At 40.3% G+C, this 23344-nt stretch overlaps 1 protein-coding gene across 1 annotated transcript in view; it reads right to left on the bottom strand.

Annotated features, from left to right (window-relative positions):
* cnksr2a (connector enhancer of kinase suppressor of Ras 2a) overlaps positions 1–20155 on the bottom strand; it is a gene marked incomplete at its 5' end in the record, with an annotated part of 59437 nt that extends 39282 nt beyond the window's left edge. The window contains 3 exons of the mRNA XM_084566772.1: positions 3376–3578; positions 4157–4320; positions 20092–20155. Of these exons, the coding sequence (XP_084422898.1) occupies positions 3376–3578; positions 4157–4320; positions 20092–20155 (431 nt within the window). The remainder of the gene's footprint in view (positions 1–3375; positions 3579–4156; positions 4321–20091) is intronic.
* Between the last annotated feature and the right edge of the window lie 3189 nt (positions 20156–23344).

Raw genomic sequence — 23344 nt, forward strand, 5'->3', positions numbered from 1 at the left:
GTCATATTTAAAATGATGTACATGTTGCAAACAGAAACGGCTAATAGCTAATCTTCAGCCTAGATGTAGCTGGGCCAATGGCACAGTTTTGGCTAACTTTAAGGTAATAAAAGGTTATAAAACTCATAAGGTCCAAAATTAAGTCCAAAACTCCTTCTTAGAGCCTTGATATAGACATTTAGATCACTGTCCACTACCAATGAAAGTCAAAATCACAGAAAAAATATGCTTAAATCTTTGCTAGCTAGCGCTTATAATGTTAAGCTAGTTCAAGTCTGGAGTCGTTTCCTCCGGGTTTTCACTTTAAATCATAGGGTCCAAAAAATCAGGAGCACAAACATCGGATTTCAAATGGGGGCGTTAACGTAAATTTTTATTAGTGAACAACACAGATAGCTTCACATGCTACGTGAGTCCCGTACGTTGACTGTGCCGTTTTCTCCTTCAGGTTAAATTCTGTACCGAGCAGGCAAGAGAGCGGTGTATGTGGAGGGGGGTGTGGGGGAACCGGCTTTGGGGACGGGAGGGACGGAGAGATGCTTTCGGGAGCAATAGGAAAAACAAAACGCAAGCACATTGTTTAAAATGTGCAAAAACATTTCCAATTAAAAATAAATAAGACCCCGGCGGCCCGCCATAGTATTAACATTGTATGAGAAATCCTGACTAGTATAAAATTTGGTATAGATTATATTGGGATAATTTACTTAAAAGAATTACAGGGTAATGTCAAAGTTAAACTATATATTTTTATATATTTTCAAGCCTGCTCAACAGATGTTGAAAATAAACTGTAGTCTCTGTGGGCTTGTTATTAATTCATAGTTAGGTGCTTTCAAATGTGCATGTAAAGAAGAAATGAGGAGTTCAAACAGAAGCGTGACAGCACATTTCCATAAATTCAGATACTCGGAAGAGGAAAGTAAACACACTGAGAAACTCCAGTGCATCAGAGACAGGGAAATTTTTGATCTGTACTGTACCAACGCTGTTATATTATACATGAAAAGGTTGGAAAATGTCTTTTCAAGTCATTTCGAGAGATACATTTGCTGGCTGAGCGCTGAACTCCTGCTGCACTCTCCCCCGGTCCCTGGGAGGTCTAATAAGCAGCAATCACAGACAGATGAAAGCTCAGTTTTAACATGCTTTATGACAATTTGCCTCTGTTGTACATCTTTTAAGAAGCACTCATACTGTTGGTGCCAATTCAAGACAGCCTCTGTGCTACCCTTTTTTACATTGTAAGGGTCCTGTAATAAATTCATGCTCCAATTTCGATAAAAAAATTCATCTCGTTTTACTCGGTCAATATTTTTACTCCTTAGCTGCAGAAATCAATTTTTAGAAGATAAGATTTCGGTTAAATAAAAGCTCTGGTGGGATCATATGTTAAGTTCACTGGTGTGCCCTCACACCGCTGGAAAATGCTCATGATTTTTAAAAATATGCAGAATATAAACATAAAAATGGAGCCTTTACGTCTGCTCTGCTGGCGAGTCTATCCCTTTCTCAATGTCGCTTTGCCATTTACAGTTGCATCGCTGTGCGGGGGCGGCTGCGTGTGCGCTTGCGTAAGTGTGTGTGCGTGTGTCACTGCTGATGTGGGTGTGTGTGCGTGTGTCTGCAATTGTGCGTTTGAGCGAGAATGCGTAGGTGTTTCTATGGCTGCGTTTCTGTGTGTGTTTGTGGTCTATACGACCGGAGGGCTGGTGTGGGTGCCTGGCATTTCAGGACCGATGTCAAAGACTTTTAGTTGTGCATCTGACGCAAGGAGATCGTGTCGTGTCATGAATAAAAGAAGTGAGGGAGAGGAGACGGCAGCGAGAAAACAAGAAGCGAGAGAATCTGACTGGAAAAACAAAAAAACAACATATTTCTCAAAAGACGTCAAAAACAAACACCTGCAGGAGACGAGTCTGGTTTTACAGATTGCAGGAGAAAAACAGAGATTTGAAGGATGATTTATGACTCTGCTTGGCATATTAGACATCGCATGTTAAGTTTTGATTAACCGACAAAGTGCTCTACCTATAAAACGTCCCAGTAAATGGAAAAATGTGAATCAAGGTGAAGTTTTCAGATTCTGAATGCTCAAAAACACACTTCACATTTAAAGCAATCAATTATTTTTGTCCTTTCTTCTTAAAACACGATGGCTTTGTCGATTGATAAACAGGTGAACAGACTGATGAATTCACTGGTTATCTCCATGCTTATGTATCCAGTTTACATTATGATGTTACCAGCAGTCTGATAGATTAAACTTATTATCTGGAGTCACATGTCATACCACTATTGCTTTTAACAACAACAATAATAAAGTTTTGGTACGCACATGTTAAATATCTGAAGTGTTTGTTGCAAATAATTGTAAAATTTATCTATACAGCTTCACTGTCAGATGCTAATCTAGGTTATCTTCACCTTTTGTCTTTTCTGCCGAATTATTCGATAGTATAAGTGGAGATATAAACTGGAAACAGAGGTTAGAAGTCAAATTGTTAACAAGTTAATGAGACGGTACTGTTTTGTATCTGACCCAGTCATCTGACTACCAACCAAATTTCCTTTTCTGGGACACAAGATGGATATGTTGATTTATTGATTTGTAAAAATGAAATACAGAACTGAGTTGTGTTAGCTTAGCTTAGCATGAAGACTTAAGAAAGCTAGCCAGACTCTTTTCAAAGGTAACAAAAGCTCAACACCAATTTGTCAACCTACTAATGTCATCCGACTACCATCCAAATGTCCTCTACTGAGACACTTAACAAAGATCGACATATTGAGAAATTGATTGGAAAAAAAACGAAGAACTGACACGAGCAGTTAGCTTAGCTTAGCAGGAAGTCTCGAAAAAAAAAAAAAAGGCAACAAAAGACTATTTCCAAAGGTAACTGAAGTTCAACATTGGATATGATATGGATATGACACCTTAAATGTCATTTTCACCTAAATGCATTATCTAACATATTTAATATTTACTGGAATTGATACAAGAGTGTGAGGAGTGGTACATGTATGGAAAAAGTCAAACACGCTAAAATGGTGATTGGTACTAGCAACCCGCCCAGTGTCCCAAAGAATTAATTTAGGTTTTCATTTTTGGAAGCTCATTCACTTTATTTGAGTTGGAGCCAAACCCAAAGTCTGTTGTTCAAGGCGATTAAACCCAATATAACTAATATAAAGCAATAACCTGCAGATAATTGACTTCTGACACATTTACATTCGCAGGTTGAAAGTATTAATCATCTTATCTCTAGCATCCAGACTGAGCTGTGAACGCAGCCTTTACAGAGGGTAAATAACAAACTCTCTCCTTTGGATAAACACACAAGATAAATTTGGACCGTTAAGATAAAGTATCACCTGTCCAGCCAGGCCAGCAGGCTCTTGGCGGCGGTGATGAGGTCCACCACAGAGGTCAGCAGATCGTTGGGAAGCCGCCGTGAGCTCCTGCTCTCCGATTGGCTGCTGCGGCGTCGGCCGGAAATGAAGTTCTGCAGGTTCTTGGCCGAGGCGCCGAGCTTGTGAGCCAGAGTCCTGACGCTCTCCGTCTCCAGACCTGAGTTCTAGATGTAAACACAGATACAAACTCGCATTGGCTCCTTGAATACAAATTAGCTGCCCGTGTGTTTACCAGCTGCAGCATTTTGGTTTTTAGAAACCAATATTTAATAATATAAAGGATGTAATGGATATTAATGATTCACAGTCTCTAAAATGGCTATTTAAATGAACACCTTATTTAATGAATGTAGTATTTCTTTCATTTTTTGGAATAATTATTTGAGTGAATATGCGACCCCCACTTTTGATTCATTCATTTTTAAATGTATTTGAGGTTTGTAGGACTGTAACACAGAAGTAAGAAAATATAGCTGTTCTTTCTTTTTTGGAATTTAAGGATGTACTACTGCTCTAAATATGCTCTATGCTGAAAATCAGTCTTTAAGTTTAAATCCCCAACACTGAAAATTAGACTGTTTGTTTCTACTCAGTGATGGTGACAACTGGGTGTTTTAGAGATTTGATGCAGGACACTAACTCTTTACTTCCTGCGCATTCAAGCAGAGAGGCCTACATTAAAAGCTTCAGGCGACTAATGAGACCCCGGCACTAAAACTCCAAAACAAAAGCACTAACTCACCAGGGCACAGAGTAAGTCGACGGCCTCCAGAATGAGCTCCTGGTGTCCGATGCGAGAGACTCCCAGCTCCTCGAGCTCGGCGTGGCTAATCCTCAGCAGCCGCTCTCCACACACACCTCCACGCTCAAACACACACACGTACTGCTGCAAGCAGTCGTCCAGACCTGGAAAAGTCACACACATTATCAAGGTTACTCACAATAACAGAGTAAGTGTGACCACAAGGTAATAAAGTGTTGATCTGTTATTCTGAAGTGGCGGCTGCTGCTTTTAGTGTTACTTAAGAGATGTTATCAAATGCTAACATGTTGAAACTGATTTGGTAAACATTTGTCCCTCTCAGCATCTACATGGCATCCAGCTCTGGTGTTAGTATGAAGGTCCGGTCATTGCTAAGGAGGCTGTCTACAGTTTAGTAATAGTTATTGACGTTAGCATCCTAACATGCTTCATATGATTCAACAACAATCTGGTTATCATGCGGTTAGCATTTAGCTCAAAGCAGCTGCTGGTATGAATGTAGACTGTGTAGTAATAATTATAAAATGCTTAACTTGGTAAACACTAGACCCCCTTTTAGCATCATCACTTAAGCATTGTGACAGTAAGCATGTTAGCATTCTGTTGTTTACATTTAGCAGATAGTTAACATTAGACCTGATTACAGGACCGTCAACACGTTTAAGGCCAAATTGTCACCTACTGTGGAGCAAAATTTAGGTTCAGTGTCTTCTTGCCTAAGTGCACTTTGGGATGTGGAAGGTTCAGGAATTGAGCTGTCAACCCTTATTAGCATTTAGTTCAAGGGAGAGGGTGAACATGGTTAATGTCTTAGGATCAGCATGTTAGTATTCTTGTGTTAGCATGTAGCTCCCACATTGCTTAGATCCTATTGGTGCGTATGTAGAAGGTTTAGCAAGAGTTATCAAATGTTAGCATGCCAACATGCTACCCTAATATGTTTAACATGGTAAACCACAGACCTGCTACTCACCAGCATTAGCACAGTGACTGTGAATATGTTAGCATGCTAATGTTAGCAATTGGTAAACATAGCAAACATTGTGCCTTACTGGCACCAGCATGTTAGCATTCTGCTGTTAACATTTAGCTCACATTGATGCTGGATTACCAAACTGCTAGTGTGACTGTAGGCTGTTAAGTATAATAGTTACAAACCCTTTTATTTTGTGGGCAACACTGTCAGTCTCTTGAGCAACAGCAGACCTGCAGCCACAGCTGTAAGCTTTGTGACAGTGAGTATGTTAGCATGTTGATGCTAGCATAAAGCTCACAGCAGATGGTGAACAGAGTAGTAAACATTAGACGTTTTAAGCACCAGCGTGTTAGCTTTTTTTTTAGCATTTAGCTCATCACTTAAGACTCTATATCTTGTTGAAATCAAATGAAAAAAATAAGTAAAATATGTGTGTGGGCCAATGTTGCTTACACTGAAGTGCATATTGATACTGTTTTGTTAGCGCAGCAGAATTCTCATTATCATAAAATGACCTCTTTTTCCTTCTCTTCTGTTATAATGTGGATATCCTGCTAGTTGAAGTGTTCTCATATCGACTACTGAGCACTACTCACAATCATACATGCAGCAAATGGCAATTATGGGACTTCACATTAGGTAGCTGGAAATTATGGCCCATAATCGCAGGAGGGGACTCTCATCCTAACACCACCATCACTCTTCGTGACCCGTCAACGGCTCAGATGTTCTTTAGCACATTCATTCTCCGATCAATAAGCACACATATCCCTACTTGAAAATTGTAGGTTTCGGCAGCACTCCAGAGGCGCTAATCAGCTTTCACTCTCACACTTTCACGGGCGGTTTCTCTCTCTTTTAGTCTGCACAAAAAAAAAAAAAAAAAATGCAAGACAGTTTCATTCTGCTGCTCGTTCCAGTTTGTTTCAGATAATACAACAGCTGCTGTGTCATGTATTTCAGACGTTTTAGCCTGTTTGCAGTTTTGTACCTTTTGGCTCTTTCAAAACCACAACACCATAAACAGAAAATGAAGCAGAGGTTGTTTTAAGAGACCCTGCAGCACCACAAAATGCTTTGTGGGACTGCTGTAAATGTGTTATTTTAAGAACAGTTTTACTGTGCAATGAGAGTAAATGGAGAGAGAACAGAAGAAAACTCTAATTCCCACTCCTGCAGAAAAAACCACCAGATCCAGTGTTATGACTTCAGGTTCATTGTTGATAGTGAATACTTCCAGATATCCATTATTTTCTGTATAATATACTAAACATCAAGCCTGTATAGTTACACATTTCCTTTATCTCCCAAAAGCTTCCCAGAGCCTCAATATGCTCGAAACCAACTAGCACATATGGCAATGCGTAAAGTGTTTTTTATCTTTGACAAATGACCTCATTGAAGTTGGAGCATAAATCCTTTCCCATGGCTTCCTTCTGGCTAACACCAGAATGTCAATATGGGGTGCAGTGCTTGATTTTTTTTATTGGATAACGTTAAGGAAAAAACATGGCTATGGCTAATTAAAAATGCATTGGCACAGAAAAACCCTTAGTTAATATTACGGAAATATTATGTTCAAAAATAGGTCAGTGGGGGGACATGTGAATCAGGAAGTGTGAAATCCTTCAACACTGGCATTGATTTCTAGGCATATTACACTGCTTGGATGCATCATCCAATTTATTTCCAAGAATGTCCTGTTTGTACAATGTGTACAATGGCCTTCCCTCAAAAACCATGACAGACAGCTAAGGCATCCAGAGGACGGCAGAGGAGGTTAGACGATCAAACAAGCATTTTGTTTCAAGCATAACTAAAGCTAGTTTTAAATGTCTTGAGAATTGACCTATTGATGGCCTTCTGATTGGTTTGTTGACCACTAATCAGAGGACGCCTACCCTTTGTCACGTCTCAATTTCCTATGTTACTGTTGCTAGATTAGACAAATGATAGCCATGTGGGGTCCACTCCCATAGAAAAACATTAAAACCCATAACTATAGAGTCAAGAGATAATGTGGAGGCAAGACAGCCAACATTAGCAACTGTGCTAACAATAGTCGCAATTGGAAAAATGACTAGACCTTTGACTAGTTTTCAGTTTTTTGTGGTTATTTCCTCCTCTGTAGGTTTATTTTTTCACGTCCACAGGATTTCAACAGTTTCTTTGCGACCTAGTAACACTAACATGGGGGGGGGTCCTCTAGTTGATGGGCAGCAGACCAGTCAGAAGGCCAATAAATGATCCCTTGATACCAATGTATGGTACCATACTGTTGTATATCAAGTTTTATAATCGTTTTAATTCATTTTCATTAAAAAATACATCATTCCAGCTTCTCAAAACACAACAGAACTTCTTTAGGTTCTAGCTGGTTGATTGGGCAAAACAAGCAAATTAAAGATATCACCATGAGTTCTAGGATTTTTTTCTTTAATTAAGGAAATAATCGTTAACGAAAATACTATATTGGAATAATTCTGAAATGGTAAAATGGTTATTTGTGATGTTAACCTAATACACGTCTTTTTCTAGCACAGTGTATTTCCCAGTATTGTGGGTCTATTGGTCTCTGGTGAAATGCTTGGCACTCTCCACACAAAACAAAAAACTTTCACAAAAGAAAAAGAGATTTAACATGAAGCATTTAGAGTCAGGTCTGACGGTAAACACAGAAATTAGCCACCTGGAATGGACATTGTGCTAATTGTATATCCGGGACTACTTTCTAGCTGACCTAATCACCTTGCCTTAGGGCAGCAGGCATATTAATTCACCCACACAAGTCTGTTTACGCGTGTTTAGCAAATGTGTACTGCAGAGGAAGCAGCAAATGAGATGAACTGATCCAAACTAATAAAATGTTTCATGTGGGGATTTTTGAAAAGCTGCTGGGAGCTCACACTTGTTGCACCGAAATACACCATTTTGTGCGACACCTCATTTCTACGAACCTCTACAACAGAAGTGGAGAGTGCAATGACTTCATAATGCGTAATAGGTGAAAGTATGTTTGGTTTGTACTGGCTTACTGGATTTTATAGTGTAGAACCTAAATATACCCAGTTCCATGTTGGAGTCCTTTCAATGTGTTATGGGGAGACACAGTGGCATGGTGGTTAGCACTGATGCCTCACAGCAAGAAGGTTCGGGGTTCTCCCTGTGTCTGCGTGGGTTCTCTCTGGGTACTCCAGCTTCCTCCCACTGTCCAAAGACATGCTGGTAAGGTTAATTGGTGATTCTAAATTGGCCGTAGGTGTGCATGTGAGTGTGAATGGTTGTCTGTCTCTCTGTGTTAGCCCTGTGATAGACTGGCGACCTGTCCAGGGTGTACCCCGCCTCTCGCCCGATGACAGCTGGGATAGGCTCCAGGCTCCCCGCGACCCTTCACAGTACAAGCAGTTACAGAAGATGAATGAATGAATGAATGAACCTGAATATTATATCCTGGAACAGCACCACTTTGTGCAAAAAAACATCCACAGGAGGGTTATGCAAACAGTTTTTGCACACCTGCGGCCAAAATAATGTCAGAAAAGAGGCGTTACAACGTATTAAGTTTTACAGTGGCCTCAGGTCAGTGATATGCATGGGTTAATGCCCTGCTCAGAGTCTATAAAGGCCCCGAAACACTGTACCTGAAACAGGAGTCAAGAGACTGGAACAAAAGGAGTAATGGATGGGCAATCAGGCAGCGATCCAGGTAAGACTTTACTCTCTGTTGGATTGTATAACGTCTGTGTTGTGGGTATGTGTGGGATGGTCTCTCTAGATCTACTAGCGCGTGAGCGTTTAGGTGGGTGGATGCGTGCATTGTTTAAATGTGCATGTGTGTGTGTGTGTGTTTGTCTGGCCAAAGTGTGTTTGCTGAGTCAAATGAAAACAGATCGAGACAGAGCAGCTCAGCTGCAGCCCCTGGCTCCCAAAACAATGAGTGTATCCAGCTTCTAACCTTTTAACAAACAGCCAGCTGGAAAACACACGCACATATACACACCTCTGAGGAATGAACATTGATTTCCCCCCTACTTCAAGTTCCCGCTTCATAATACACTCATCTATCATAACCGCACTAACAAAGATGGAGGAAAAGGCAGGATGGAGATGTGTGAGAGAGAGCGGAGGAAGAGAGGGAAAAGGGGGAAATAAAGGCAAAGAGAAGAAGAAAAACTCATAAGCCAGCTGCTAAATTGCATGCAAACTATTTCACGCACACACAAATTCCTTCTCTCCCGAATTTGTCGGCTTCTGCACTCTGCTTCCACTTCCTCCTCAGCCACTAAATCTGAAGCCTTAATGATGCGTTAAGTCCCAAAATGTCATATATAGAATCTGAAATCCATTACCATTTAAAAACTGAATAATTTTACCACAAAAAATGTAAATAAATGCGTTTGCAAGGCCTTATAATGAAATAGTCTGTCTATTTTGAAGATAAGCCATCTTCCATTCACCATTATTGCCCTTTGGAAGAAAACTCAACAAACTGATTGCATTATCTGAGACCTCCAAACACTTGAAGTCGATGAGCGATGTCTCTCCTCACAGCCTCTCCTGACAAGCATGGAAGGACTCATAAAGAATAAAGACGTCAAACTGCTCATATGTGATTTATGGTTGGTTTAGGTCCCTTATAAGGCTCCTCAAGGAGTTCAAGTTAAATTTTTGGGCAAGGGGATATGAGTTAAGGCGGTAGCAGATTTAAATGGTTCTAGTTATGGAATTGGCTTGACAACTTTGAAATATTTTCATTTCAAGTTAAAATGTAATACATATTTCTAAATTTCTGTCTACATATTCATTTTATGTTTTCCTCTCCTATCTCAGTCTAAAACATGATTGGTCAGCTGGGAGATCCAGACAGAGGCAAAACGATTCCGATTCAATCCACAAAATAGCGGAGGATGAGGATTAGCAAGAGGTTTGGGCCTCCTACCTTTTTGCATACAGACACAGAAATACATAAATAAAAATGTAAATAAATGTACAAATATCAGAAAACATACATGTGGAGAAATAGAAATAAATTACTAAATTAAGGTTGATATATGGAAATATTATTAAGTTTGTTTTGGGAAACAGGCTGCAGAGATTGATACAAGTCTTGTTTCTGTAGAGTATATTTGAAGCTGAAACTTATTAGCTTAGCATAAAGACTGCAGATGTTAGCCTGAGCCTGCCTGGAATAAAACTAACCTAATAAAAGACCTGTGCAGCAGACAAATTACCTTTAATTTCTTGCCTCTAGTCCCTCTACGGTTAAAAGTGACCAACATAAACAAACTGAAGTTGAGAAAAACAAAAAGACATTTAGCAATTTTCATTTGTTTATTTGTGTCACTTTCTATCCCTCATGCATTTGTAGTCTCCATAATCATATATCCTTTTAAACTATAGGTTGTTTACATATTGAGGGACATAACAAGTGTGGAGGTTATTTTATTTCTGGGCAGGACCTGTTTCACATCTTTTTATAAGGAACATCTGTAGGTCGTTAACGGCCCAATATTCGCCTGCAATTAGAATCATTTGTTCAGATTAATTCAGTGATGTTGTTTTTTTTTGTAAGATAAGTTATACTCTAACGACATTTATTTTTAGATAATACTATACTCTGGATGACTGAGAATCTTTATAGTCCCAAAATATACCCAATAGCACTGCTTAAATCAGCTGCAATGTTAAGCTGCAGCTTAAATATTAATAAATTGTTAGTTAGCTACATTACCATCACTTTTACAGGATTATTCTGACTTAATACTGTACTGGTTTCTTTTTATGGTTTGGTTTCGGTTCCGTACTTGCACTTAAGGGAAACCTTAATATCAGAGCATAGTGTTTTACAGCGCTGTGTATTTTTACAGTGCGGTATTGCTATTTTTACTCAAGTACGGCTTCTGAGCACTTGCAGCTCCGACAGCGAGACTTGTGTTTTAATGAGTGTTAATAGCAGCTGATTCCTAATAGACGCGGAGCCGATTAAAACAATGTTGGCTCTCGCAGGCAAAGTGTTACTATCGCAGAGAGAGGCAGCGAGAGGCAGCGAGAGGCACAGAAGCAGAAGGGGAGAGCTACACTGTGTGGCAAAAGTTCACTGATAATCAGCATCGCTTATCACTGGCAGTGAGGAAGAGCGTGAATGCCCTGAATACTGATGAGTCAAATTGTAAGTGGCATCAGCGAGCGCAAACGCCCACACGATATGAAAGTAAAACAGTGCCACACAGTTATTATATAGTGTACGTACGGCATAATGACTGCTACATAGGATTCATTTTCAACACCTGTCAAATATGTTCCCAGAACCCTGCCAGCACGTACTACTAAATAAATCCTCTCGACTTTTTTGACTTACCAAACAAAAAAGATTATCCATTATATTTACCTAATAACTTGAATAGTTCAAGTTAGCCCATTACTAACCGTTTAGCTTTTAAGAGTTTGAAATTTTATCCAAATAATTTGAAACATTTTGCTTTTGTTTACGCTAACCTTAGGTTTTAGCTAACCAGCTGAACACCAGTCATTACTCTCAGACAACTATTTCAACAGTTTAACCACAAATTTTACCTTTTCCACTATCCAAGTTTATCATTTAACTATTTTAACGGTTCCCTCGTGACATTTAAGTAATTTAAATCGTTCAGTTATTACTTTTAGCTAATAATTTGAATCGTTCGTTGCAGTCTTAGCTTAGCTAGTTTCTACATACCTTTTGCTAATTATTTAACATTTATCCATTACCTTTCAACCATTTTATTTTTAGCTTTAGATTAGTTTTAGCTTGTAATTCAAACCATTTAACTGTTCTTTTGTTTTTAGATGTTTAATCATTACTTCTAGCTAACTACTGTAACTATTACCAGTACTTTTAAATACTCATCAAACAAAATCTCACAAAAAAAAAAGCCTTTCTATTTCTATAATTTTCATATTACTTTCAGCAAACTATTTCAACATGCCATCTCTGGCGTCTTTTACTTTTGGCCATTTCAAATGTTTATTACTTAGTTTTTCCTTTTACATTAACCACTCAACCCTAATTTTCTAATATTTAGCCATTTCTTATATTTTCAGTTAAATTACTTGGTATCACCCATGATGTAAACATATTTTTTTACTTCTGTGCAACAGTTTTCAAATTGCTTCAAATTAGTTGCTCTAATCCATACTCCATCAAATCGAACACATCTTATAATACTTGAAGGCAAAATAACCACTTATCGGGAATCGCTGATCTACTGTATATTTAGCTTTGCTATAAATTGACAGTCACATGTGCGTAAATGTCGGCGTGGGTTTATTGTATAATGGTGTCTCTGTGTACAGTCATGCAACCATGCACTCTGTATGCACTATACAGTACACGTCCATGTGTGAGAGTGAGCGAGATCATGCATGTGCTTGTGTTTGACTGGTACAAAAAGTGTGATTCATAGCTGACTCACACACTTAACTCCCACAGAGGCACACTTTTCACAACAGCAGGCAAGCCAAACTCCCACAAACACCCTCCTTCTATCTGTCACACGCACACGTATAATAAAACTGGAGTTTGCACTGACTTCAGGGATGTTCGAGAGTCCTATAAAAGAGCCAGCCCTCCCAATTGGATTATGTGTCATCTGTTCCAAGTGCTGTGAAGCGTCGGTAACAATAAAAGTTAGATGAGCGCTCACTCTTTCCCTGGGATTTATAAATGCAGGATATTAGGAAGCCAACGGCTGTTAGAAGTGAATTTATGACCGGAAAGTTATCAACTTGAATCTCAGCGTCATCTGGGAAAATTTTGCATTTGGGAAATAAACCTGAGGAAAGCCTATTCCTGCATTAATTCGTGCCTTTGGCTTGAATGTTCTTGCATTTCCCGAGTGTAAATGTTGGTGTTTACTGTGAGTTTTGTTATCTTTATTTTTCTGGTTGAATGCGAATTGATAAATTTCCACTTGAAGACCTCTCCATCACCAATTGTGTCAATATAATTAGGCGAGTTATAAATAAAAAAAAAAAACAAACACAGATCTCATGCATAGTCAGGAGAGGAGGCAACTTAAACAAGAAGATAAACGAGTCAGACATTTTCTTTGTCCAATAGGGGTTGAACAACTTCTGATTTTTTAAAGTCCAATAATATGGGGTTAAAGTTGAGTCGACATCGACTAGTCGCTGAAGACGTCACTAATAAAAAACACAGTAGAAAGTATTGCTTTGCAACAATTAAATCTATATTCTTGACCTCAATACATACGGGAGCGTCTCACTCAAATGATATACGGAGGCTTTTCTACAACCACAGCAAAAATGTCAACTACACACAACAGAGCTGAACATACTGTAAGTTACCTATGCACCGTCAATGATAGTGTTTAATAGTAGGTTTTCTTCAACAGCGTGTTGTGCAGCCTGCATCGGTATTTCTCCTAAGCCGTTTCCGTGTACAGCAGCTAAATGTCTAATAACTTTAGACAATGAAATTCACCAGATAATTTTTGAAGCCTTCTCTCTGTTACCTCAGGTGAAGTTGTTAATTGACTGCCGCTGAGAAGATTTGCACCGTTCCTCTGCCAGCGTTAGCTGATGTCTTTTTAGATGCATCTGTGCACTGCACTAGTATTTTTGTTGTATTTCAGGACGTACTTACAATTCTGGGCTTCATCTTTAGAGAAGTATTTCCACGCACTTGATGAACCGCTGCTAGTTTTCTGCAATGACGCACTCGGGCTCCTCACCTGTCTACTCGGAGGCGTCCATGTTGTTATTGTCCCGTGATCAGTGACTAGTAAGGTGTGAAATAAAAAATATATTTAATTCACTAGTCATTTTTGAGTAATCTTCCCCCCGGTCTTCCAGAGAGTTCCAGACAACATTAATGTTTACAATTTTTAATTTTTCTTATTTTTTATTTTAGACTCAAATGACGCTACCTGCTGGATACCAATTAAGAGCAGACAGATCACATTAGCGATTAGCTGCTAAAAATAATGGAGTTGCCAAAGGGCTAAAAGATACTGCTGATTTGACCGTCATGATTACACTTTGAATTTGCTTACCACTTTGATTTTTTAGAATATCTGTAAACAATTCACTGTTGATTTCAGATAGAGGTAGAAAAAAGAAAGCTCATTGCTAGCTGGTAACTATTATATTTGCCAGCTGGAACTAGAGCTAGCAAATTAAATTTGTTTCAAAACTAAAACTTTTAATATGGTTCTTAAATATCTATGTGATAGCTGCATCCATTTGTTTGTAGTTAAATAATGTTGTCTTGACCTGTTAAGCTTTCCGTAATCACACTGACAACGATAAGAGATTTTAAATAAATAAATAACATTACAGTTAAAAAGTTAAACAATGCACTTGGAAAAGTAAGCAAGTAAGCTACTCATTTCTAGCCAGAGATTGATTTTGCAAGGTGCTACTGTCATTAGTAATCTAATTAAACTAGCATTAGCTTCATGAGCTAATTGAAAACCATGAACCTTAAAAATAGGTTGGAAAAAAGCGAGCTACTCATCTGTAGCTGTAACTGTGACTAGCAAGCTAATCCAGCAAACAAGAAAACACTGACTGTGTATTACAAAGTACAAAAACGTATTTAAATGGTTCTTAAATATGTACATGATAACTACATACTTTAGTTTGTGGTTGTTTAACCTGTCAAGTTTTCTATTATTGCACAGATGCTGAAACATTTCTAGCTGGCAACCTATATTGCATATCTTATTTTGCAATTATACTGTTGTTTGGACTGTCAGTGATTCTGTTTTCACAATTTACAATGATACCAGATGCAGATTTACCACTTTTCAGTTTAAGAAATAAATATTTTGTATTTTGTATTTTGACTGTTTTGCACAAAGTAAGCTTGTTGTTAAAATAAATTTAAATAATTATTTGAACAAAACATTACTGAGTACTGAAAATCTGAGCTTTATCACTGCTTTACTTTGTAAATACCCTAAATCAGAGATTAATGCAGCTTGTTGTTATTTTCAGTCGACGAAATCTCCATTTCCCCAAGCACCACATACGAAATAATACGCAAATGAACTAGTAAACACAATTTGACTTTTCTTATGCGGAGTGAGTCCTGATGTGTCTCACCTTTAGGCCTGTAAGTGCCCACAGACCTAAAATCCTCTGATCCTACAGGCTTGACTGTCACTCTGGCAGCTTTCTCTTGTGCCAAGTGGTGTCATCAGATGTGCTTGCGCGCTGTCATGCCAATTTCACTGCAGATTTTCAAGTCGAGCGATGAAATTCATGCAAAGGAAATGAGGTGAAATTCTGCCCGTCTCTCTGCGGTAACAGATGATAATGTACACAGCGAGGGGTGAAAATTCCCAGCATTCCCATCGATGTGCAGCAAGCGCTCACGTTACCATTGAAGTGTACCACTCCCATATTGTTTTAGCATCAGTTGTGCCACTTGGCACTACTGCCAAGTCAACAATGCTCAGACCTTTTGGCCCCAAACGCTTCTGGCATATGCGATCTGTGCAAGTGATTGTGCGCACACACAAATACAGTATATCATGTTTCCCTCTGTTGCCACAGACACACCCAAGAGACCCAGCATGAACTGAATACCACACTAAGGCATGCCACGTGTATGTGTTGGTGCAAATGTCCGAGGACTCGGGTGGAGCCTTCTGTTCAGAGCGGGTGTGTGTGTCTGTCAGCTGTTGTGCACAGACGGTCTGAGACCAAGAACTCACCATACACCTACCTACACACACACATACACACACAGAGGAACATATAAACAACTGCCATATGCACACGGACAGCCGATATCCCGTCCAACGTCGAGGCTCTGAGAAACTGACACAGAGCATCATGTAAATAAATCCTTTTTTCATTTTCATTTTATTGAAGCATGTGAGTCAATAGACTCACTGACCTGCTTTTTATGCATCAAACCGACATGATGAATAGCAATTACTGCTAATATTAGTTGTCGTTAGTCATTTCTCGCGGTGTACGCGCAGGGTGGGCTGTTTCTGTGATCTCAACGTGATGAAACATGGAGCGATGATGCATCTTGGCAGGGGAAAAATGCCATGGATTAGTTTAAAACGGGCGGCCGATGAAGGTAAAGAGATCACATGTAAAGGTCATGCATGTGCACGGATGGGGGTATTATCATCTATGGTCAAAATTTCTAACTTTATATGGCTTTTACTGCTGTGATCATAGACTATAACATACTGTAGAAGCTGTCAGTGTAAAATTAGCCGTTAGTGCTACTATAGACAAGAACTGGCTCAAAATGTGTCACAAATAATCAACAGAAGAGCAGGAATTAACGTATTATATGTCGTGGCAGGAGAAGCGAGGGGGGTTCAAAGTGAAAGTAACACAACTGACTGATAAGATCAGATCATAGCTACAAGAAACTATGGAAGAAACCTTAAGAAAACAAAAGTGAACGCAGTAAACTTATCTCATTGTCTCCAACTGAAGCAGTAATTAATTTGAAGGAAACTGTGCCCACTACTACAAACTATTGTCTTTGATCCTTTTAGTTTTTGCCATTTTCTCTTGAAATTAGAATCCAATTTATTCAGCCTCCTTGTTCCCACACCAGGCCGTAGTGAGACCAGAAAGAACTTTTAGAACTAAAAATTACATTAAAGAGTTAACAAACAGAGATGTTACTGAAGCCGTTCTAATAATTCTCAACTGCAGCTTGAATAAATCTGATGCAGCAGAAATGAAGCACAACAAAGTTACATCCATTTTAATTCTATTGATACCAGGCAGCCTCCGTATTGAAGATCCCGAAGATACAGGAAGCTCCTAACAAAGACACATCCAGTGTATGAAGAAATCCAATTATTCAACTATCAGTGAATAATATTAGGAAATTATTCTCTAAGGGAATAATGAGTGTGGTGAACCTGTCACGATTAGAGTCCATCATAACGTCTGTGAACCAGCGGTGACCTCAGCCTGGAGCAACAGGCGCAAATGGACGACTTTTTACTGCCTCCCTTTATTGTGTGATACTAAAAAAGAGATTTCTGGTGGAGTTGGGCTTTAATAATTTTGTTTTAGAACACACAAAGACAATAACTCTCTGTGAAACCTCACTGTGAACTGTATGAAGTCTGCAACCGTGGCAAAACTGACAGCAACAAAACTCAAGATATATAGCTCAATTTCTAAATGCTTTAACCACCTGGATAAGCGTGTTTTGAAAATTCTTAAACAACCTTCAGATTTTTGCTTTTAAACCGAACATAAATCACTTTCTAAATGGAACTTGTACATAAAGCACCGGCACCGCAGCTAAATGTTGACTGTTAATTTTAGCCAAATGAGCCGAATTAATAATAAATGTGATTAATGGACTGCTGTTTAGTGCAGCAAGTCTCCCCTTGGCAGGTGTTTCTGGGGTGCTGGGTGACACTGACGCTGCATCTTGAGCCAAAATTGTTTTTTACCAACATATAGCATGTTTCTGGATGTGTTTTATACGAGTTAAATAAAAATGTGAACAAAATGGAAATTGGTGCAACAAAATCAAGCTTAAATTTCAAGTATTTTCACAGAGACACTTGTCTATCCTTGATATTTTTGAGCTTTTTATGTAATGTTTGAAATGTAGAGTACGCCACAGAGTCTACATTAAGTGCACACAGAGTACTGAATCTGGAAAACAAATTGTAGCTATTTTTTTTGTGTGGTAAAGAGTTTAACATTGTTCACACAGGCCTCTGGGTACAGACCTAATCAGCACCACTGCTGAATTATGCATAGCGGTAATCTCTTGCCTGATCACTCCAAGGTATTGCCGGCACTCTTATAAACAAAACTCAATTACAGCTTAAGATAAATGTTCGGGCTTAAGTTTTCCGTGCACATGTTTAATTGAAGTTTTCCTCCTAAAGACTCTGTTCTGGTGGTCCATATTTACTTATCTAACTTTTAAAGACGACATGTATTCACAAATTTAGGATTGTGGCCACTCTGAAATGATGACTGAGTCGAGTTCAATCCTGCTGTTTAGAGGCCTGGTTGGTGTGGACATCCATACTATATGGTGCATTGCAGTGACTTTGTATGGGTGTCCATGCCGATATCAACTTTGACCCGAGCTGTGCTGGCATTTGTGACTGCAGACAATCAACACTGACGCCTACTTAAATAGACAAAAAAAAACAATTGACCTCACATTAGACATGACAAATTACCTCTAGACCTCAAAGAAACAGCGCACTCTCTTGGAAGAATACCAACATGTAAATGGAGCTACCAGGTTTGTTACAAAAGCTTTCTACAACGTATGCAATCTGCTGCTACATTAGCATTATAGCAAGCTTTTAAAGATGTAAATGCAATACGAACACACTGCTTTCAAATGGAGCTGGTTATGTGGCTACGACATAGGAAACTAGCACAGAAATTGCTTTGTGTCGAAATGGGAACATCGATCATGATTCGTGAAAACTCTGCTGCTAGGCAACTGTTGGCATCTACAAGCCTTCAAGCCTAGCCATTAGCAAGTTAACTAATGACTGGGTAATGTAATGTGGGAAATGCAAACGTGTAATGAAAGGATTGGGCCTTTAAGAATATCAGACAAATTATAAAATTATGAAGAAAGCTATCAACCATTTCTGAAAGCATCAGCAAACACGTCACATCTTGTGGACTCGTTCCTAATCTTCTTACGAATGCAGGAACACAATCCCATTTAAAGGCAGCGCAACTATTTCCTACATGGACCATTTCCTCATAATGCACAAAAGTGATGCCCAAAAGTCATCACGTCCCTCTTTAAACTTCACGTTACTCAGTGTGGTGTCTCCAGTCTCTGACTTCAGCAAACTCTAGGCCAATTCAAAAATGGACAAAGAGGTGCAGCGTCGCTCAAGGCAGACTTAATGACTTTCAGCCTTGATCATCATTTATACGTGAGTTGTATAAAAAATCACACCGAACAGTTGTAATGACTGAGTAGAGACCAAAACCATCTGCTGTAAAGTTGGACATGTTAAAACAGAAAACTGACTCCCTTTCGGAGCCAGCCTCGAGTGGACATTTGCGGATCTGCATGTTTTGGAACTCCTGGGTTGGCTTAAATTTTCAGCCCCACTTGGGTAAGACTCAGCTACTTAATATGACACGACGCAAGAAAAAGCTTTTTTAATAACTGAAGTCATAAACGAACCAATAACACGGAGGGGGCGAGGTTTATGACCTATGCCACAACCAACCTCTTCTCGAGAGCTGTGATTGTGTCTGTCTTTATGAACAGTTTAAAATTGACACAGATACACAAAAAGAACCACTTTAACCAAAAAAATGCCGCAAAATGTGGCTGCTATGCCAAAGAGCTTATGCAAACCATAGACTGTACAAAAAACGGCTGCCATGACAGCTCCTCCAAAATGAAGCTAAAGCATGTGGAGCTCCCCCTGGTGGCTGGCTGCAGTACAGCTCATAAGTCCCACCCCCTTCCATGTTAGTGGGCGGTGCTTGGGCTAAACTAAAACACTGAAGTACATATTAAATACTTCTATCATTTTAGGTAGTTAATATATTGCTGGTGTTTTTTTCAAGTGTCTCTTTATTTTTATTTTTTTCTACAGTCTACGATGCAAGCTAACGACTAAACCCAGGCTACTGTGGACCTGGTCCCCCCCTCTATAAAGTTTCTAGACCAGGCCCTGCTCTCATCAGTGAAGTTTGGCTCCTGCTCACATGACATCATCACCCGCTGATCATCAGGTGCCACGGATGATGCACGGACACACAAACACACACACACACCTCCCACGCAACACATCATCTTGTCAGCCTCTGTCTCCCTCGCGTTAGAGTTCAGTCACGATCACGAGTGTTTATACGCGCTTCCGTGCGCGAGACTCGTGAGTCTAAAACATGTGCACACCTGTGCGTTTATGTGTGTGTGAGCGTGGCTTACCTTTCATCCAGTCCACCACCTGGCTCGTGCTCCATTTGCTCACCGGCTCCATCACCAGCGCCATCGAGGAAACTTTACGCTGACTCCCCGTGGCGCGCAAGCAGTGTCGTTACCCCCGGAGAATAAATAAATAAATAAATAAATAAAAAACAAAGCTCTGTCACACCTCTCCCTCCCCCCCAAGGACCCTCCCGACCTCCTCCTCCTCCTCCTCTGTCCCCCTCCACCTCCTTCCTTCCTCTTGCAGCCAGGTGTCTCTCTCCCTTTTCCTTCACCCTATATCCCGGTCCAGTCCTGCCTGAGCCCGGTGTCGCGTCCCGTTAACGCAGCGGAGCCCTCGGTGCGGGACAGCCCGGGCGTGTGCGCAGCGGAATCCGGTACATTCCGACTGCCGGAGCCAGTCTGACATGTGTCGCCTCTCTCCGCTCTCTGTCTCCTTTCCCTCCCTCCTTCCCAGTGCGCCAACCCTGGCTGTGTGTGCGTTTGATAGCTGCAGAAGGAAAGGTGTGTAGGTGTGTGCGCACCGACAGCAGCAGTGTAGGATAGATAAGTCACACCGGACTCTACTCCTGGCAGCATCTCTCTCTGTCTCTCTCCCTCTCCCTCTCTCTCTCTCTCTCTCTCTCTCTCTCGATATGATTAATACACGCACGCGCACTGTGGGTGGCTGCGCGCTCCCATCTCAGTGTGTTTCCCTCTGGGGCGCTAGGAGCATGCAGATATGAGATATTCTCTGAAGATATTTAATCATCACCGTGTTTTACATGTAGCTACACAACCACGGAGCACATATACACACTTTCTGCTGCTGCTGCTCCAGTGTGGGGAAACTTAATGAAATCTCTCCAAACATCATTACTCTGCTCCCTGAAACCATTTATCTGCCCCGAAACAAACCTTAGACAGATGCACAGATGAGGGTGTTTTCCGTTTTCGCCACATTTTGTTCATTTTGAAAGACGTTTGAGTAGCAGCTAAACCCTGCACTTGGCCGGCAGTAGTGCCCTTGAGAAAGTCACAGAGCCGGACTATAGGCAGCCATTATTAAGAAGCTTGTTCCTCCAAAGAGTGTGTTTAATTTGTAAAGAACAGAGATGTAGGTTGATAGAAGCGAAGTCACTATAAGACTGTAGAAGAATATGGACTTCCTCCTGTTGGTCAAAGTGAAGCTAATATTCCGGGGATACCGGCGCCATCTTGTGAGTTTGTCGACCAGTCGACAAGGACTATTCTCCGGTACCAGCTAACAAAAAGTCTGCTCTAGGTCTTTCGGACGTCCCCCCTAAATCTGGAGACGTCACCACTGCTCCAGGGTCTACCACCGTCACAACCAGAGTCAACCAACACTTTCCCCTACTGAACCTCAGGTCTTTGCCATCAGCCTCCTCTCTGGCTCTCCTGGTCAACCTTCAGGCAGTAGCCAGTAGTGCCTTTGGTTCTCCTCGTCTGCTCAACATCCAGGCCAACCCCCTGACTATGACTTTTTGAGGCCACAGGGTCATTATCATGGTTTTGGGTTTTGTTTAGGTTGTGTTACTGGTCGTTGTACACCCTGCCCTTGTGTATCCCGTTCCTTGTGTTTGAGATAGTTTTCTCCTTTGCTTTGTTACCCCTACGCCTTTTTGTTTAAATAAGGTATTGTACGTACTGTCTCTCCTCTGTCCTCTGTCAGTTCGTCTGGTTTCCCCACATGTACAGTCGCATGTTTCTAGTTATGTTCACCAACAGGTTTCCCTGCATTTCCCTCGTGGTTCCTGTGTTCTTGTTACTCCTAGTTCCGTTTGTTTGGGCTTCTTTTGGTTTTTGGATGTTCCCCTTTCCTTCTGTTCCACCTTTTTATTGGATTCTGTTTGGATCTATTTTCCATTTTGTTGGAGTGATGGTTTGGACATAACCTGCCTTAACACTGCAGCACCTCTTGTTCCCGTTAACTGTAAGTTTAATTGAATTCACTTTAGTTGTTTGTCTTGTGTGGTCTCCTATGTGCCCTGCATTTAGGTTCTCTGAGAACATTAAACATGTCAAGTTTAACTACTCTTAACATACTTTAAGAGAACAATGTAAACACACACCACGTACTAAAAAAAACTGCAGCAAGACTTACCAGAGACAATTTCAAGACAAATATTTCCAAATCTGTTTGCTTTTTTCTCATTTGGGTGACGTAATCCTCCAAGATCCTCTAATACAGACTCGATCTTCAGATTTACATCACTGTCGCCTTTAACAAGCCAATAGTTGCTGCAGTAATAATGGAGGATAGATGCTCCTTGTGCTGGGAACTGCAGCAGTGAATTTAAATATATTAAACTTAGCCGTGTGGTAATATGAGGCATGCAATGATTAGGACATTATTCAGTTTAATCAAATCGTTCAGTTCCATTAGTATGGAGATACCCGCTCATCTTTCCAGCCTTTCACAAGTGCACACAAAGTTCTGTAATAAATGTGTAGTAAGTACTGGAGGCACAATCAGATCAGGTTTCTTTTTATTTGATTCACTGCTGCGTCATCTCCTTTGAAGGTGGATGTATGCACATACAGCAATCCAGGGACTGTTGGTGTTGCCTTTCCCAACAGAGACCTCTGCTGGTGACAAGTGCAACTGAGGTTGGTTAAGAAGTAAAAGTGGGCTTCAGAAAAATCAAAAGCATTAAGCATTCATTCATTTTCTGTAACCGCTTATCCCAGCTGTCATCGGGTGAGGGGTGGGGTACGCCCTGGACAGGTCGCCAGTCTATTGCAGGGCTAACACAGAGAGACAGACAACCATTCACACTCACATGCCTACGGTCAATTTAGAATCACCAATTAACCTAACGAGCATGTCTTTGGATGGTGGAAGAAAGCCGGAGTACCCGGAGAGAACCCACGCAGACACAGGGAGAACATGCAAGGCTTTTTAGTTTGATGTCCACGATAATAATAAAAAGAGAGCTCTGACTGGGGAGAATTCTCGAGATGGTCAATACCAGTCAAATATCAGTCTGATTAAAAAGCTTCATGCAGTTGAGACAACATTCAGATCAGCTCCTCGCAGATCTCTAATGAACTGAAAGACTTGAGGGAGACATGAGGAAACAGCACTGGCCTCTAGACTAGTTACTTTTCAGAATTGCAGAACTAAAACTCAGAAAAATGAAACTCGACAGAAAAAAATGAATTAAGAGTACCTTTTTTAACTTGAAACTGCAGCACTTATTGTCATTTGTTGTTGTTTTTCTGTGGAGTTCACAGTGATTTCTGACAGAAA

The sequence above is a fragment of the Chelon labrosus genome, assembly GCF_963514085.1.
Source record: "Chelon labrosus genome assembly, chromosome: 18".
NCBI lineage: Eukaryota > Metazoa > Chordata > Actinopteri > Mugiliformes > Mugilidae > Chelon > Chelon labrosus.